The sequence below is a fragment of the Gossypium arboreum genome, chromosome 8, assembly GCF_025698485.1.
Source record: "Gossypium arboreum isolate Shixiya-1 chromosome 8, ASM2569848v2, whole genome shotgun sequence".
Classification (NCBI taxonomy): Eukaryota; Viridiplantae; Streptophyta; class Magnoliopsida; order Malvales; family Malvaceae; genus Gossypium; species Gossypium arboreum.
In genome coordinates, this window is record NC_069077.1 from 8,915,201 (window position 1) to 8,933,251 (window position 18,051).

General features: G+C 30.4%; 2 protein-coding genes across 2 annotated transcripts; one reads left to right on the plus strand and one right to left on the minus strand.

The window, feature by feature from the left end:
* The first annotated feature begins 438 nt into the window (after window positions 1-438).
* Window positions 439-1,874, plus strand: LOC108469915 (EID1-like F-box protein 3). The gene is made up of 2 exons (XM_017771026.2): window positions 439-1,407; window positions 1,656-1,874. The coding sequence occupies exon 1, from the start codon at window positions 499-501 to the stop codon at window positions 1,363-1,365; it is 867 nt and encodes a 288-aa protein (XP_017626515.1). The 5' UTR covers window positions 439-498; the 3' UTR covers window positions 1,366-1,407; window positions 1,656-1,874.
* A 31-nt stretch (window positions 1,875-1,905) lies between these two features.
* Window positions 1,906-5,986, minus strand: LOC108469914 (BTB/POZ and MATH domain-containing protein 2-like). Its single transcript, XM_017771025.2, has 4 exons — window positions 5,387-5,986; window positions 3,575-3,923; window positions 2,803-3,079; window positions 1,906-2,334 (listed from the first exon to the last, which is right to left on the minus strand). The coding sequence occupies exons 1-4, from the start codon at window positions 5,797-5,799 to the stop codon at window positions 2,156-2,158; spliced, it is 1,218 nt and encodes a 405-aa protein (XP_017626514.1). The 5' UTR covers window positions 5,800-5,986; the 3' UTR covers window positions 1,906-2,155.
* Window positions 5,987-18,051: the final 12,065 nt, after the last annotated feature.

An 18,051-nucleotide genomic window follows, 5' to 3' on the forward strand; every position in this document is an offset into this window, starting at 1 on the left:
ACATTATGTTTATTAATTTATAGTATAGATTTTTTGAAGTTATTTTATTATCCATTAAAAAAGACATAAATAATAAATTCAAGAATAAAATATTATTTAACCAAAAAAATCAAACTAAATTATTTTTTATTTAGGAAAAGAAAAGAGCACTCAACTTGTATTCAACACGTTGAAGTTTGAGCCATCTAGATATTTTCGAGGCATGAAAAAGATATCTCGTATTTCGGGGAAATCATTGGACACGTGGAGGCTGATCCTGACATCTCAATTTACCAGCTGACGTTATTCTCGATCCTCGATCACCTGCATCGCGCAATACAAATCCACCACGCGTCGAAGCTTTCCAATGATATCACACCACGTGTCCCATGATCTAGGGCAATAGACTATCCATTTCCATTTGGACACGTGTCTTTCGCTCGAGTTTCAGACACTGGTATTTAGGCGCTTTTAAATTACCATCGCTATCCCCCGATCCTCCTCCGCCCCCTAATAGAAATGAGTGCCGCCCAGAGACGAAGACTTAATCCACTGAGTCAAGAAACCGAGTCGGATGACTCGGGGATACTCAACGAGTGTGTACTATTACTCGTTTTCGAGTCAATAAAATGGGATTTGCAGGTCCTTTGTTTGACCGCTTCAGTCAACCGTAAGCTTCGAGCTATAGCGAAACGGTTATTATGGCGGAAGCTCTGTGTATATCGAGCGCCTCGCATGGTATCGGCATTGGTTAATGGCTCACCTAGTGGAAGAATAGGTGGTGGATGGGATGCTCTCGCGAAGCTCATGTTTTTCTGTTGTGGTTGTGAGTCGACTCGCAATTTCAAACTGAGTCGGTCTTCTCCGGGTCATTTCGCGGGTGCGTCTCGGTTCTCGAAGACTTCGGGTCGGAGCTTCTTGACCAAAAAATGTCGGGCGGATCTGTTGTTCGTCAGTGACCCGTGTGAGCACCCAGTGGGGGATAAAGAAGACGATTTAGGGATCTACCGAGGGGTATTCCGGGGATTTCTCAGGTCCAACACACGAGCCTGCTTGATCGGACGGCAAGTAGCGTTCGACGACCGGGTTAGGTGTCCTTACTGCGGGACCCGAGTTTGGAGCATGACGGCGGCTCGGCTCGTTCCCAAGAGCGCCGCCCGGCGACTCGGGTCACGTGACGGGAGGTTGGAGTATTTCGTTTGCGTGAACGGCCACTTGCATGGGACTTGTTGGCTAGTGCCACTGTCGTCGGAAGAAGAAAACTGCGAGGAGGTGGAGGAAGAGGAGGATGAGGATGAGGACGGCGGCGATTTCAATGGGGAAGCATATAAGAAGCATGAGAAGGTGACAAATGGCACGGGGAGCAGGAGCTCGTTAATGTTTTAAGACACGGTGGGGGTGGACGCCCACCAATTAATTGCTTAACTTGTAAGTAGAGATTGAGATTTTTGATATTACGAGTGTTAAAAAAGATATAATTGTTGCGTTAATGCATTATTTAATTCAATTTTTAATTTTCTATGCTATCACACGTGGATCATAATTCATTCTCGAAATGTTATGATTTCTATCAGAGTTCAAATACGACCTCAATGTCAACCACGCGTCTTCACCATTTCTTTTTTCCCCTCTCATCACCACTTAGCTTCACACCTTTTGTCTTTATTTTTCCACAGGCCACTAATATACGACCGCCGGAGACTCCGAGTTTTACAATACAAAGGCTAGCCTCATGTTTTCATCCGATATGACTTCATTTTGGTCAGACATTCATATCGTTTTTCTTCAGATTTGTATTTGGGGTCATTTGGCCCCCTTTTTCTGTACTTTGATATACATATATTGAATGAAGTAGACCTAATAATACAATTAAAAGGCATTATTAAACATACAAATTTAGATCCTATTATAAGTTATATATAAATATTTTAAAGATGAAACACAACTACAATGCAAATATATAATGAGGAAATATCACTTCCCAATACAGAGCAACCATAGGAACAACTAAATTTACATCTCTTACAAATACCCAAGCTTACAACACTGAAATAAAATTAAAAAAAAAAGAAGGAATTCTTCTAATCCAATTGTATTTTCATCTATTTTTGGTCATTCATATCTTCTTCTTTCTTATTTTACTTTTAATTAGTAAGGAAACTGTACCAAGCTGTAGCTATAGCCGTTGCTTCACCCTCCTACCATTTGCATCACTTCCATCAAAGATGGGTTCAATCCCATGTTTGCATACATACATCGAGTGCTCAATCACTCTAGCAACATACTCCAACAGCTCGGTCATGACAGATGGGCAACTTTCCTTTAAGTACACGAAACCATCTGTTTGCATTACAGCTGCCCAAGACAAAAGAAAAACGCTGGGGGTTCAGTCAAGAGAAACCTAAGAGTTGGATGAATCTTGTAAAGATTATGGATGTTGATGATGGTATAAACCAAAGTGCAATTGCAGTTGTATGACTTGATGAAATCCCAAATGAGACATTCAGAATAGCTGTACTTGAATGAAGGGTTTCAGGTTTGACAATATATGATAAAAGCTCGAGATAGAAAACCCTAAGGTCGTGTTTTGTTCAATTGCATGAAGAATGATTGCATAATATCCCGAGGGCTAAGACACAATCCGGCTATATGGGACTTCTATGTGAGAGTAGCTGTGGCATTTATGACCCATAACAAGAAGACAAACTTAAGAATAGCTATATGATAACTTGCTATGCATTCTATCTAAAAGCAATTATTTTCGGGCATGGATAGCCCTAATTCAACATTGATGTACATATCAAAACATAAAGAGACACTCACCTCTTAGATTTTCTGGCACTGCAACGAACTTGAGACACACAGCTTTCAACTGGAAACAATGGTGCTGTTCGGCCAAGGCTAATGTAGTTGCCGCAGTGTTAATGGTAACATCCTCACAAAGATTGGACTCACAGAGCAATCGCAACCTTTCTAGTCCATACCTATCTGCGGCAGCAAGCAGATGCTGAGACATCAATGTAGTCACCCACTTGGAGTCGAGACCAGTGAGCTCTTGCATGTCAGGTAGAGAATCCCAGTACATAAAGTGAAGTAGGGCCTGCAAAGCGCAAGATAAGGAATAGTCAATAGAGATAATACTGTATCAGTAACCCGGACCATAGCTTACTTTAAATAGTCACATTGCTTTAGCTTGACGAGTAAAATATTTTGTAGCCTTCAAATAAAGCTCGAATATCATTATTTTTAGAAAGGTAAAGAAATGCACATTCAGGAATGTACTGTTGTGTATAGCCATTGACGATCTACATGTGCGTTATATGAAGCAATTAACTAAAAGATTAAGACAGTACGTGCCACAAATTGACTTCAAAAGCATAAGCATCAGCCACCCCAGCATATAATTTGCATGGAGAAGTTTCCAACTAATTATTAACATCAGGCATGCTATCAATGGAGTTGACATGATGCATCCGAGGCAGTGTATGCTATCCACAGCAGGTTAATGCTTTGCATCCATCACCAATGCATTATCATTGGTCAAGAAGTAGCATGAGTTCTTGTCCAACATAAGAAGAGGGGTATTTGAATGAACCTTAAAAACCGGAGCTTCTATATCTTCAACTTTTATCTGCTTTGTATTCTGTTCCTTCATAGGACCAAAAAGTTGTGCCCTAAACACAGGCGAACGTGCAGCAAGTACCAACTTGTGGGCATAAAAGACTTCCCCATCAACTTCAAAGCTAACATCAGTTCCCTTTCCAATTTTTAGTAATTGTCCAAAATGATGACCAATTCTTGAAGGCGGAACAGCTATGGAGTAGAACTTAGGACCTTCTGTATGTGACGTAACAACTCCGACACTACAATGAACAGAGAGGCAATCGTTTTTGAGGTAGTCTGACTGCTCAAGAAGAGTTCTTCTAAAAAACCGTTTATATCCCCTGCAGCAAATCAAACTAATTACTTCTTTACTCACCAAAGGTTATCATATACCAAGAGAAATGAGGGAAATAAATAAAATATGCTTCTTCTTTTTGTTCATTTCAGGGGGAAGACAAGAGGAGCCAAACCTCGGAACTTGGCAAATACCCCTACAGAAATTGGGTGCTAAGAACCTACAGGCCAAGAGGCTAAGACTGAAATCTGATATAACGCAACCCACATATGTCTTAATAACATTTATCATCTAGTTAGTAAAGGTCAGACATCATGAACAATCAAAAAAGTAAAGTAATCAATACTATAGAATTGTTCGATTAGGCTAGCAATAATGTTGTTGCATATGTCTTGGTCAACAATGTATACTTGATTGCAACCAAATGCTTTACTAAGATGCCAAATTAAACAAGCTGCAGTAAGTTTGAACTGTATGGATCGAGATGGAGCATAAAAGAAACCAGAGTGTAGCTTTGAAGAAAAACATGTCTACACAAACAGTAACAGGAGGCAATATGCAAAAAATTTTAAAAAAAAATAACTGAAATCCTTCAAATTTAATAGAACACTTTAATAAGAAGTAATTTTTATAGACATGCTAAACTCAAAATAAAAAAAGCATGGTTGGAAGAAGTGGAGTAGACTTCTTGCCCAAGCATTTGGACTGAGTTCAAGTCCTGGAGCCATCACTATTAGGTAGGTTTTACTTGAATACCATCCTGGTCCAAACATGACTAGTCTCAAACCAAAAAACGGACAAGAACACATGTTTTTATATATATATATATATAAAAGCAGACATATGACTGAATTAACTTCGCTTTATTCTCACTAATCCCCACAATCTCTACTCAATATATTACATGTATTTCAAAATAAATCGAAATTCACAAGTCATGGAATCTTAATAAGATTAGGAGAAGGAAAGAATGACCAAAAAAGTAATGCTAATAATAATAGCAATTAAGGTCAGCCTTAGTGGCTAACAAAATCTAGTGCAATAGCCAATTTTAGCATAATTCATGTGAAATTATATTCTTGTCAACTACCCCAAATACTTTTCATATATAAAAAAAGTATGTCACAGGAATGAAGCTAATTTATTCCTCCAAAATTTCCCGCAATTATATTGCTATTTCATAAGCAACAAACTTGTTATGCAAACATCCTAGCCACCTAAGAACCAACATAAAGGCTAATGCTCAATAAATGTAAAAAAAAAAAGAGAAGAGGATCTAGACTCTAGCCTTAAACAACAAAGTGAACCTGAAGATTACAAACACAAGAACCAGAACAACCCATTATGCAGTTCTTACTATCTTGCAAGATAATTAAAACCCCAATAAAAGTCACAAAAGAAGAATAAAGATTAAACCCACCAAAACTTCAATCAACTAAAGAAAATTCATCGTAAAACCCAAAAACCCACCCTGTAATTCCAATTGAAATTGCAAAATAAAACCCTTACCACATGCTGCCACGATACTTAAGAGTATAAGGACCGCTTTCAAGCGTCCTTCCAAAATGGCTATGCACCTTATGCCTCTGTTTCCCACTCTGATCCAAAAGGGTGAGCTCAAAAAGCGCCCTAACGCCCGTCCCTTCGCTCGCTAAAGCAATGAACAACGAAACGTACGCGGCATTATCTTCGGGGCTCTTACCGTCGGGGTAAAAATAGACCGCCCACAAATACCCACCCACCATGAACATATCAGAAGCTATGTATTTTCCGACCCCCATACCTTTTGATTGCGAGTACCCCGTGATCTTGAAGTGGTGAGACCCGTTCAACGTCTTCATCACCGACGTCGACGACGTGGTGGCGCCTTCCGTCGACGACGACAATGGTGGATTCGGTGTTTCATGTAGAACCCTTCCCATGAGCCCTTTCCAACAAAATTTTATTGCAAAAGGCTTTAAAAACTTCCTTCTCTTGTTAAATTGAGAAGGATTTTCGCGGGAAGAGAGGGTTTTCTTTGAGGAATTTTATGGGTTTTTTTTTCTTTTTTCCGTTAATCTGAGACTGAATTTACTAAGCTTCATCGAAGATGATGACTTTATTGGCATAAGTAATATAATTATTAGGTAAAATTTTATAAAAGGTCCCTATAAATTATTTTTTATGAATTTAGTCTTTTATTATGATTTAATGTTTGAGTTAAATCTCAAAATTATACATTAACTTTGGTTTAATGTGTGAAATTTTAATTTGATCCAATTCTCACAAATTATTAACATATTTATTAATATAACACAATTATATGTTTATATATTATATATGTAAATAATTATATTTATTCAATATAAAATAAATTGATATATCTATTTCTTTGAATATATATCATTGAATCAAAATAAAAGTTCGACAATCATAGTTCTATGTGTATAATTGTACCATAATAAAATTCACATATAAAATTATACATTAAATTTATGTAAAGTTTTGAGATTTATTTCAAAACATACATTTTCATTTTAAGTTCAATTTTAAAATTTTTACTTTTTTTTAAGTTTCACTAGAATACAATACAAGAAAAGTATAAGACAAATACAATTTTTTTTAAGTTTCACTAGAATACAATACAAGAAAAGTATAAGACAAATACAAATATATGTTTAATTAACTATGATGTTAAGTAATGAAAAAAGAATCAAACAAAAGCCAGACTAATTTGGAAAAAACTGGATAAAATCCACACAAAGTAAAAGAGAGAACCCAACCATTGTAATTGCAAATAATGGGACTAAAACTCGATTTTTCAAGGTTCAAAGTCTCTGTCTTAGACTTGTTCATGGGTCGGGCTACCGGCCCGACTCAAAGGCCCGCCCAAAATATGGGAGGGTTTAGACAAAAAATATAGGCCCGAAAAATGGATTTGAACAGAAAAATAAGGCCAGTTTAAAAGACGGGCCAGGCCTTGGTAAGGCATTTGAACAGAAAAAAAATCTATTTTTTAATACTCTATTTTACTACCATTTTATTATTATGTTGTTACTATTTTGTTATTATTATTTTAAAACATATGTTAATTTTGTTATTATTTAAATATACATATTTTTAAAATTTATTTTCAATTTCTTGGGAAATATTTATTTTGATGTTTTTAGTATTTTTGATGTATTATATGTTTTTTTAAAATTATATAAAAATAATATAAAAATTAATATGGGCGGGCCGAGTCGGACCTAGGTTTTAACATTTTTATCCAAGTCGGGCTTTAGTAAAATTTTAGGCTCATTTTTGGGCGGACTCTGGCCTAGCAAACGGACCTAAAATTTTAGTTGAGCCCGGCCCGGCCCATACACACCTCTACCCTATCTTTGCCAACTTTGTTAAAGCTTCATTGACTCGGGCCTAGCAAACGGACCTAAAATTTTAGTTGAGCCCGGCCCGGCCCATACACACCTCTACCCTATCTTTGCCAACTTTGTTAAAGCTTCATTGACTTTTTTTTAATTATTTTAACACTGGAAAAAAATATTAATATGTCATAATATTTTATATTTAAAAAGTAAATTTTATTAAATTATTAATACAATTAACAAGAAAAGTTTAACTTTTAAACTAAATATATATATTTTAAAAAAATTTACTGAGAATATCAAATTAATCTATATTAAATTTTGAGTTTTATTATTTAATCTAATTATTATTTAAGATATTAAATTTTATTTTAATAATTGAAATTAAATTTCTTTTTTCTTTTTTTTTCTTTTACTAGAGGTAAAGCTATGGTGACTAGTGAGCCGCTTTGTCTATGGGCTTCCACGCCACTAGCTTTTTAAAGAATAATTAGTTTGATGTGCTTTTGAAAAGTCTTTGTAAAAAATACTTTTAAAAATTTTGATTTAAAATTTAAGTGTTTAGCATTCTTTGCTAAAAAGTGCTTTTAAGAAATAAAATGTCCATTTTAGACATGTTATTATCAAGTAACAAATATGCATTTAAATAATATTTAAATTAGTTAATATTATTATATTTTAGTAATAATATATAAAATTATTATAACTTATTGTTAATATTTTAATATATAAAATATAAATTTTAAATATTTTAAGCAATAAATATTAATTATTTATAAAATTTAATTAGAATATATAAACTATATTTTAAATATTTAAATATAACTATTAAATATTTGTAATTAGTATTTTAAAAATATTTTTATTTTTAATTAATGATTTTAACACATTTGCAATTAATTACCAAGAAAAAAAAAGGGAAGTACTATGTTATTGGAAGGGTGAAAAAGTAATTAAGCACTAAAAGTGTTTTGGGGAGAGGAAAAGCTAAAAATTTTATCTTCTCCTTTTCAGAAGTGCTTTTGAAAAGCACTTCTGAAAAGCTAAAAATTTCAGCCAAAAGCAACTTATTCTGCACAACTTTTCTTCCAGAAGTGCTTTTGAAAAGTAATGCAGAACTGACCCGAAGACTGTTGTTCCTTTGATGGGGTATTCTAGTCATTTCAGTAGTTATAAAATAATACTCCTAAGTTTTTTATATTTTATACCTAGATAAGATTATTTAAAACTACCTATAATTCATCTCAATCATTAAATAGTAGTATAAAGGTGCTCGAGCATGCTCGAATGCTCATTTTTCTATACTGACAACAATACTAATATTAATCGAGTTAAAATTTAATCCGTATGTAATGTTTATTTCTAAAAAATTCATGTTAATATAATATGATGTGCAAATGATGATGTCATCCAAATATATAAATTTGTTTATATTTTCATAAATTTTTAAAATAATAATATTGTAATTATATTACAATAATATAAATATTTAATTAAAAATTTGATAAATATCCTTTTATATAATTAATTTTATTTTTATTTATTGCATCTCTTTTTATATTTGTAGAGTTTTAATTTTTTTTTTGTGAATTACAATAACAGGGCATATCCCAAACAACCAATGTGACCAGTGCGACTCGAATTCAGGTCACACCTGAGGCGGTGAACACTCTTGGCCATCAAGCCATCACATGAGTTTCAAAGTTTTAAAATTTTACAACCACAATATAAAATAACTCTTTTATCTATACTTATACGTGCATAAAAATAATAATATCTATCAAATTTCATGGTGCAACATTATTATTTAATAATGAATGAATAATATAAATAAAATTCGGAGTAGTCATGTAAGGAGTGTTTTACCTGAATATTATTTTTCTCGAATAAGATTAGATTTAAATTGTAAAACAGATGAAGATACTTGCGAATATATGTCAATAAAATAATATAAATAAAATATTATGTTTAAAAATACTATTAATATATCATTCAATATATGAGATTGGTTTTAATGTTCAATTTGGTACCTAAGTTTTTTTTCCTAACTTGATATCTAAATTTGGCTTCAATATTCAATTTGGTACCTATGCCAAATGATATAATATAGCCCAATGAATGATTGACATGTGTTTTATGCTAAAAAGAACACAGATACTTAATCGGGACCAAAAAAAGACTCATGTACCAAATTAAACATTAAAGCTGAACTTAGATACTTAAACTGAACAAAAAAAACTCAAATATCAAATTGAAAAAGCTCGAGTACCAAAGTAAATATTAAAGCTAAACTCAAGTACCAAATTGAGAAAAAAAAACTCATTTATCAAATTGAACATTGAAGCCAAACTTAGATACGAAAATAAGATCTTTATCCAAATAAATATTATATTCAAAGTAAGTTTGCTTAAGTTGCCTATCGTTTAGGCAGTGTTTGGAAATGCATCTAATAATTAGATTTAAGTGTAATTGTTAGTAATTACACAAGGATGACGTGTTTGTGTAACCATTATAATTGATGAGTCCCACTGCATTGGGTGAAATTGGAGCACCCCAACTAAACTTTTCAATTGTTAAGGGGGATGGTGAGAATTAGAATAATTACGCAGTTAATTACACTTAAATAAAATTTTTAAAAATTATTTTATACAAGTTATAGAAATTATATTATAAACACGAATGAGTAGTTGGATTAGTTATGGCCAAAATTTTCTTATATTATAAACCTTAAAAATTATATTGTAAAAAAAATTGTGTATTTTATAAAGTTATAATAAAAATATTTTTAAAATCCTAAAATAATTCTAAAATTATGATCAAAAGTTTATTATAAAACAATAATTTACATGTTATGAAAGGGTTATATATATATTTATAAAAAGTTATGACGAAGAAATATAGACATAACTTATCTACGTGTCTATACTTTACATTATAAAAATAACATACTTATTCATTTAAAAATATTATAGTTTTTTATCATAACTTTATAAAGTTATTTTTTACAAATTAAGTTATTATTAGACCCTATACTATATGTAAGTTATGAATTTAGTCCATATATTATATATGAGTAGATTTGTCAATGGGTCAGTTGGACTTTGTCAAAATTTTAGGCCTATTTGTTCGCCCGGCCCAACCTAAAAATTGGCCTAAAATTTAGCCCAAGCTCAACTCGCCAAATTAAAATTTTTATATAAAAATAAAATACAATACATAAAAATACTTATAAAATAAAATAAATATTTTCCAACAAATTAAAAAATATTTATACTTAAATAACACTAAGATATGTGTAACTTAACAATCAAATGCCTCTAAAATAGTAACAAAATTAATAACAAAATAAGAGTTATACAATATTCAAACAATAACAACAAAATAGTAGTAACATAATAGTAAAATAATAGTAAAATAGTGAGAAAATAATAATAAAAAATAGCATCAAAATAGCTTTTTTTTTGTCTTTTTTTTTCTAATTATGTCGGATTGGGCTGGGCTCGGGTCAAAAAAAGCATTATCTGAAGCTTGGCCCATTTTTTAAACAAGTCTTATTTTTTTGTTCAAGCCCATTTTTCGAGCATATATTTTTAATCAAACCTTCCCACTTATCGGGTCAAGTGACCCGATCCACGAACAGATCTATGTGTAAGTTATAAATTAAAATATAATATTTTAATTTAATCTGTAACAACCCCATACTCGACTTGGTCATCGAGTCAAGGCATCAGGATGTTACATTCGTTACCGAAGCAACTACTGAAAATTTCAAATCAATGTATCATATTATTTAATTAATATAGATCATTAACTCATTTCAATAATAATTAAATTTACGAAAAAAATAATTATAAGTTAAATGAGCTCATTAAAACATCCACAATTGATCAAATGCCAAATTGTATAGTTCATAAAAAATTTTGAATTGTCATCGCCACATTGGGGTTTTCACGTCATGACATAGCAAACTTGTCATCATGACACAATCTCCATTTTCCTACAAGTTCCATGCTTTATTTTTATTTATTTATTTTTTTATATCATTACATGAACCGTATTTAGATATCGTAACTGCCACTTCATTTTACATATCATCCATTGATATCTATTTCTAATCCTAAGTCCTCATAAAAACATGATATTCGATTAAAGATAACAAAGTTTATAAAATTAAGACAAATATCAAAGTTTTACAAATAAGACCATTGGAGGACTTGCACTTTCAAAGTAGTTTACCCAATTTATGTATATTTCATATTTATTTCTAAATTGTGGCAATCAATTTAATTCTTCATAAAATTTTAATAAGAATTCAATATCACATCAATTAACAATTATTCACTTGTTATTTTATCAATTCGTTTAAACATATTCACATGTATTAATCATTTCATCATTTACAACCATTTCAAAACATTTCAAATTCATCTACTATATATATATTCATATATATTTTTCCCTCATCTTCCTCTCCATTCCACATCTTTTATGTATATATTTATTAGAATCTTTAGCTTTTAGTATATAACATGCTTATATGTAACATTCTCCATAATTCCACTATTTACTTATATGTTCATATCAAAGCTATCCACTTAAGTCATAGTCACTAAATTATTTATGTCTTGAGTTACAGAATTTGAAATTAAGATCCAATTGATATTTTTGAAACTAGACTCGAATATATTTTTACCATAAAAATTTCAGAATTTATAATTTAGCCAATCAGTACGGTAAATTATTCAAATTTGTCCCTATTCTGTTGCTTGACAACTTCGATAATTCTTTACTAAAAATTAATTATTTCTTAGTACGAGGTTTGGATGATTTTTTCGTTTGTTTCTATTGAAAATAGACTTATTAATAATTTAAACATATAAATTTAAACTCATAATCATTTTTTTTACAATTTTTTATGATTTTTCAAATTTAGAACAGGATAACCCTAATCCACTCTAACCTTGTTTCACAAAAATTAATATATCTCAAACTATAAAGTCTAATTTCTTTCATCGTTTCTTCCATATGAAACTAGACTCAATAAGCTTTAATTCCATATTTAATTAAATCTCTAACTAAATTTCTAAAATTTTAGATGAATTTTCAAAATTAAGTCACTGCTATTGTCCAAACTGTTTTAATGAAAATATTTTCTTTTTCAAGGTCCTTTGCACCATCTTTCATTCAATCACACATTATTGCTATACTTTTGATTACTATACAATTTAGTTACTTATGTTTATGTGTAGATTACATATTCATTTCTTAATATTAGTACTTTTCACCATACAAATCATACTCTCTCTTACCAATTTAGTGTTTGAAGTATTTATTCTTCATCAAAATACTTTCTATTTCTAGTATTTAGATTAAATACATGTTTCATACATCTTACTCAAAACATCTTTAACTCAACCTATTGAAATACAAATAGGTTTAGTATGAAACTTACCTCTTTTGTAAAGAATTTCTTCATTTCTTCTTCATTTCCATGCATTTCTCATCTTCACCACTTTCCTTCCTTTTTTCTTCTCATTTTCTCCACTTTCATCTACTATTTTCTTGATTCTAAATTGATGGGCATAGTCTCTAAAATCTCTACTTCATCTTCTCTCTTTAATATCTAAGGAAATTTTTAAAGATTTTGGGTAAAAATGTAGGTTTTCATGACAAATGACTAAATTGTAAAGAAAAGAAAACATTCTTTCTTACCCTTTCACTCACGTTGGATGGATGATAAATTTCTTTCATCCTTCCTTTTTTTTTATACTACCATTTTCTAAATAAAATATTAATAAAATAATATTTAACTAATTAATTAAAAAATCACCAAAATATCATCAACATCATCATTATATTCTATAATTCTCCCTCTTGCTAATTGACAATTTTACTATTTATGATCTTTCAAAATTCCATCATTGAATTATCACTTAATTTAGTAAAATTGTAATTTAGTCCCTCACAATTCTTCACCTATTCAATTTGGTCCATGCATGCCAATTCCATATATTAGTAAATTGGATTATTTTCACTTTTGGTCTTTCAAATTTCCCATTATTACATTTTAATCCCCTAAATTTTGAATATTTACACTTGAGCCAAAAACTTTTCATATATTTACGATTTAGTCACTTCCTTAATACATCGTGTCATGCTTCTTGATTTAACTCTCTTTTGATATATTGCAACTTTCATTTTCTTTGATCTTATACCTTATTTTCGTAAGATTTTATCTCATATTATTTACGACCAATAGGGTTTTGAGGATGTTACATAATCCATTTTAAATACTTGAGTAAATGAGAAATTGTACTTTCGATCCTTTGTAAAAATTAATAATTCAGTTAAATAATTTTAACACGAAATTTTAACTTTAACCTTAAAACTTTTACTTGCAAATCAACCAAATACAAAAATTTCCAGCTGGTTGGTCACCATTTATTTTTACTTTAATTGGATTATAAAAATTTCAAACTATACGTAATAATTTGATTCGATTGAATTCAATTTTTGCTTTTTATATTAATTTTCTATTTTGTTTTTACATACTTTACAATAAGAGTTTTGTTTTATGGTTTATCAAATAATTTTTAAATTTCAATTTGATTTTAGTTTAAGTTTTAAAAAACATAGGGTAGGAAAAAAAATTCTCCAAAATTGATTCCAATCAAACCCTTATCACCAAGCTGTGGAATGCTTTGATTATGTAATACTTTTGATATCAACTTCAAGGGTATGAGATGATTAAGGATGAAGTTAGAAATTCCTTTTTGAGAGTAACGGTGTAATCTTATCGTTACATTAATTTATAATTTTACATTTTTTAGAAATATTTTAGTAGATATTTGCTCTGCTTATAAATGTTCATATCGACAATAGATGATAAGTATAACTTCTGATTGTATGGGTCAGATTGATTTTGAATTAGTCCATCTAGGTCAGGTCAAATAAAATTTTAAAACTTTTAGAACATTTCGGGTTGAGTTGATTTTGAGTTTGTATTAGGTTTGATTTGACTTCGCATCTCGAGTATTTTGGGCTTAGGTTATTCAAATTTGAGGTTTTGAGTTTTGTTTTCATATCGAGTCATTATGGGTTTGGTAACTTCAAGTCTGAGTCATCTTTATTTACTTGTTTGGATCATTGTGAGTTATTCTTACATTACCTTGTCTAGTTAAATCACATATAGCACAACCTATTCCTGAACTAGGCATCAACTAGATTAGTGGTGTATTTGATTCAGTTTGATACAATATTTATTAGAAAAAAATTGAACTGAACTGCTTCATTTGATTTTCGACCTTTAAAATCGAATGTGTTGAGTAAAAATCAAAATATTTGAAATCGATAATTGTGATTCGATTTAGCAATTCTTTGGCACATTTGGGCAATGCTTGTGAAGAAAACAACCACATTGTTTTTCGGCCCAAAAAACCTAATATTGCAATTCTTAATTTTTTCTTAACCATCATAATACATACTTTACATTCATTTATAAAGTGAATTAAATAATTAAATTAACATCATAATCAATTTGCAAATACTATTTAAAAGGGATGAATATCAAAACTGCACATGAACTTGAGTCTAATGTGCAATGTTATATATGAACTTTGATTTTATACAATTTTACATATGACATTTTAATTTGATTCAATTTTCACAAACCATTAACATCATTACTAATATAATCCATTTTACGTTTACACATTACATGCAGAGATGATTATACTTTTCTAATATAAATAAATTATTGTATCTATTTATTTAAATACTTACTAATTGAATCAAAATCAAAGTTCTATGCATAAAATTGATCCTCGATCAAAGTTTCATGTGTATAACCGCACAAAATCAAAATTCATATATCATATTATTCATTGGATGAAAGTTCATGTGTACTCTTTTTATATTTATCCTCACTTAAAAAGTCATTTTAAGTTAAGCTATTAAGTTGATAAATCATTCAAAGTTGTTAAAGAGAAACATATAAATCATTCATATACCTAATGTTTATTGTATCGCTTTTTAATTAATTTCATTAGTTGCTAGCTTCAATTATTTATAATTGAGTCATTGCAATATATCATATAATCAATTAAATTCATAACGATCAAACATACACGGTTGACAATTTGTGAACAATTTCTTTTACGAATAAATTATTATAAAAGTTTTATAAACTAATTTACTAAAATTATAATTGATAACTATCATATTCAATAAATGATCCACTTACATTAATATATATAAACTTTTGTTTGAAACATTTAAACAACTTTAACTTTTGTATGATTATATTTAGTTTTTTTAACAATATAATAATAATTGGGTGAAATGAATTAGCCATGTAGATATTAATAATTTATCTCACTATCACGACTATTTGTTTAAATATGATTTTCTTTTCATTCGGTTTGATTTGAATAAAGTGAGTTTCATGCGGAAAAATTGAACCCAAATTGAATTGTGAGATATGAGTGATAACATCAATCTGAAACCAAATCAAAGCGAATAAAATGCAATGGTTCAAATCAAATTTTGGCTTTCTCAATTTCTTTACTCAACCCTAAATTAAGTAATGCAATTTGTTGGTTAGACAAATGTAAATTTTATAAGGGTAAACCACATTGTAGTCACCCAACTTAGTAAATTTATTTTTTGTCATCCAATTATAAAAAATTATAAAATGGTTACCCAATTATAAAAAGCAAAAAAGACCAAATTATACAATATGTAAATATTAAGGGTTAGATATTTTAGAATCAAGACTAAATAAATTGGCATATATATAAACGTTGACAATTAAAATTATCATTATGCTAATTTTAAAAGCTGTTACGCTACACGCGCACACACAACATCCTAAAAGAGCTGGCCATATAAAGGCCTTCCATTACCCCTCCACAAGTTTAAACTCGAGTGAGTTCTCTAAGTGAGCAACCCTTAACTACCAAATCAATCAAAAGAGTTCAATTAATTATATTTCTAGATTCGGGCTATTAAAATTGATGATACCACAAAAAACACCAAATCAGAAAACCTCACCGTATCCAATCCCTTCACTTATTTTTATGTTATGATTTTCTTTCATTAGGAAAGGGTTCCCAAAGTTGTAGATGAAAGTTGATGTTCTCTTTTCATGTGAAACAGACACCCATTAGTTTCCCTTAATGCTGCCCCTCAGGAATTTATGCTTTTTCTTTCTTTATAAATAGCCATTCACACACACACACACACACACACACACACACGCACATGCATGTGAAGAACAATTTTTGCATATTCTAATTGAAGTGGCAGTGGAAGATTCTTAAATTGCATTAATAATATATATGAATTATATTTAATGTGTATAGATTTTATACATTATCGGTGTGCATAATAAAATAGTGGAGATAATAATAATTATTTAAATAAAATAAATATTAATTATAATTATTTTTTTCTAGGGTTTTTAGTTTAGATTTTATAGTTTAAGATTTAAGGTTTATAATAATTTTAGAGTTTTAAATTTATTTTAGAATGAAATTATTAATATTTATTTATAAATTTTTCACTATTTCTTTTATTTCACTGATGACATGTCATTGTTTATTGAATATGCACGAGACTCATGCACATATGTCAAAAGTCTCCATCTAACTTTATTCCATAAATATGTTTACATCAAGTGTAGAAAGAATATCTTATCTCCTAGTAATTTCACAAAGCATATTTGCTAATAAAAAAAAGAAGAAACTTCAGTTCACATGGTATCTTAATCTCTCCATCAACTACATTCACCAATTCCCCTCGATGTTTCTTGTTGCTGTTTTGGAATAAAATTTGACTTAAAGGAAAGTACAAATTCCTCCCTTATTCCAAGAATCCATTAAATTATATCCCTTCCTTCCATGGAAAATCTCACTCTTTCTTTCTTCATTTTTTTGAGCTCCAAGTTTCGAATCATTCAAATAGCGATTCTTTTCCACTTATTTTCAGCCAAGGCAATGGAGCAGAAGGGAAAGGATGATCAGCCATTTGGCATTTGCCATAGGCTCTTCAACTTCATTCGTAAAGGCTTGAAATGGTTAACCTTGGGTCACATCATGACTCAGGGCTCAACTGGTAAAGGGTCACTAGGTGAATTTGCTAGCAATGAAGTACAAGAACCACTTGCAAGCCAAGCCAAGGATGATGGTTCAGATCCTACAGTTAAGATTTTGTTTAAGCAAACAGAAGAGTTGGATGATCAGCCTACCGTTGACAAGTTCGGTTTGTCGGTCCCTGACCCCTCGGGTAAGAAGGAGAATTCATTGCGAACTGGTATAGGCCACCCAAAGATCATCGTCCCTGTAGCCAGTGGGGAGGCAGGCAATGAATTTGCCATGGCGAAACCGACAACACCAGTCCGACCTGATGATTCGAGACTAGTGCTTACAGGTTTGGAGTTGAATATCAATGAAATATCCGATAAATATATCAAGAAAACAAAAGAAAGAATGATCAAAAATGTCAACTTAATGAAGCCCGAAAAATCTTAGTTCAATATGGTTAATTGGTCTTGATTTTCAATATTTGTAATCATTGATAAATGATTATAATATAAGTGTTCAGTTGAACTTAATAAGCACATTATATATCTTACTCTTTCAAATAGTGAACTGATGAACCATAAAGGCGGTGGCGGATCGTAATGGAGGCTAAGGGAGCTTTGATCTCCTAATTTTTTGAAAATTTTTATTTTTATTTTTGTATTGAAAATTTTCGTTATGTATTTTAATTTATTTGAAAATTTTAATTAAACTCTTCTAATTTTTTTTGAATTTCTCATTAATCTCACAA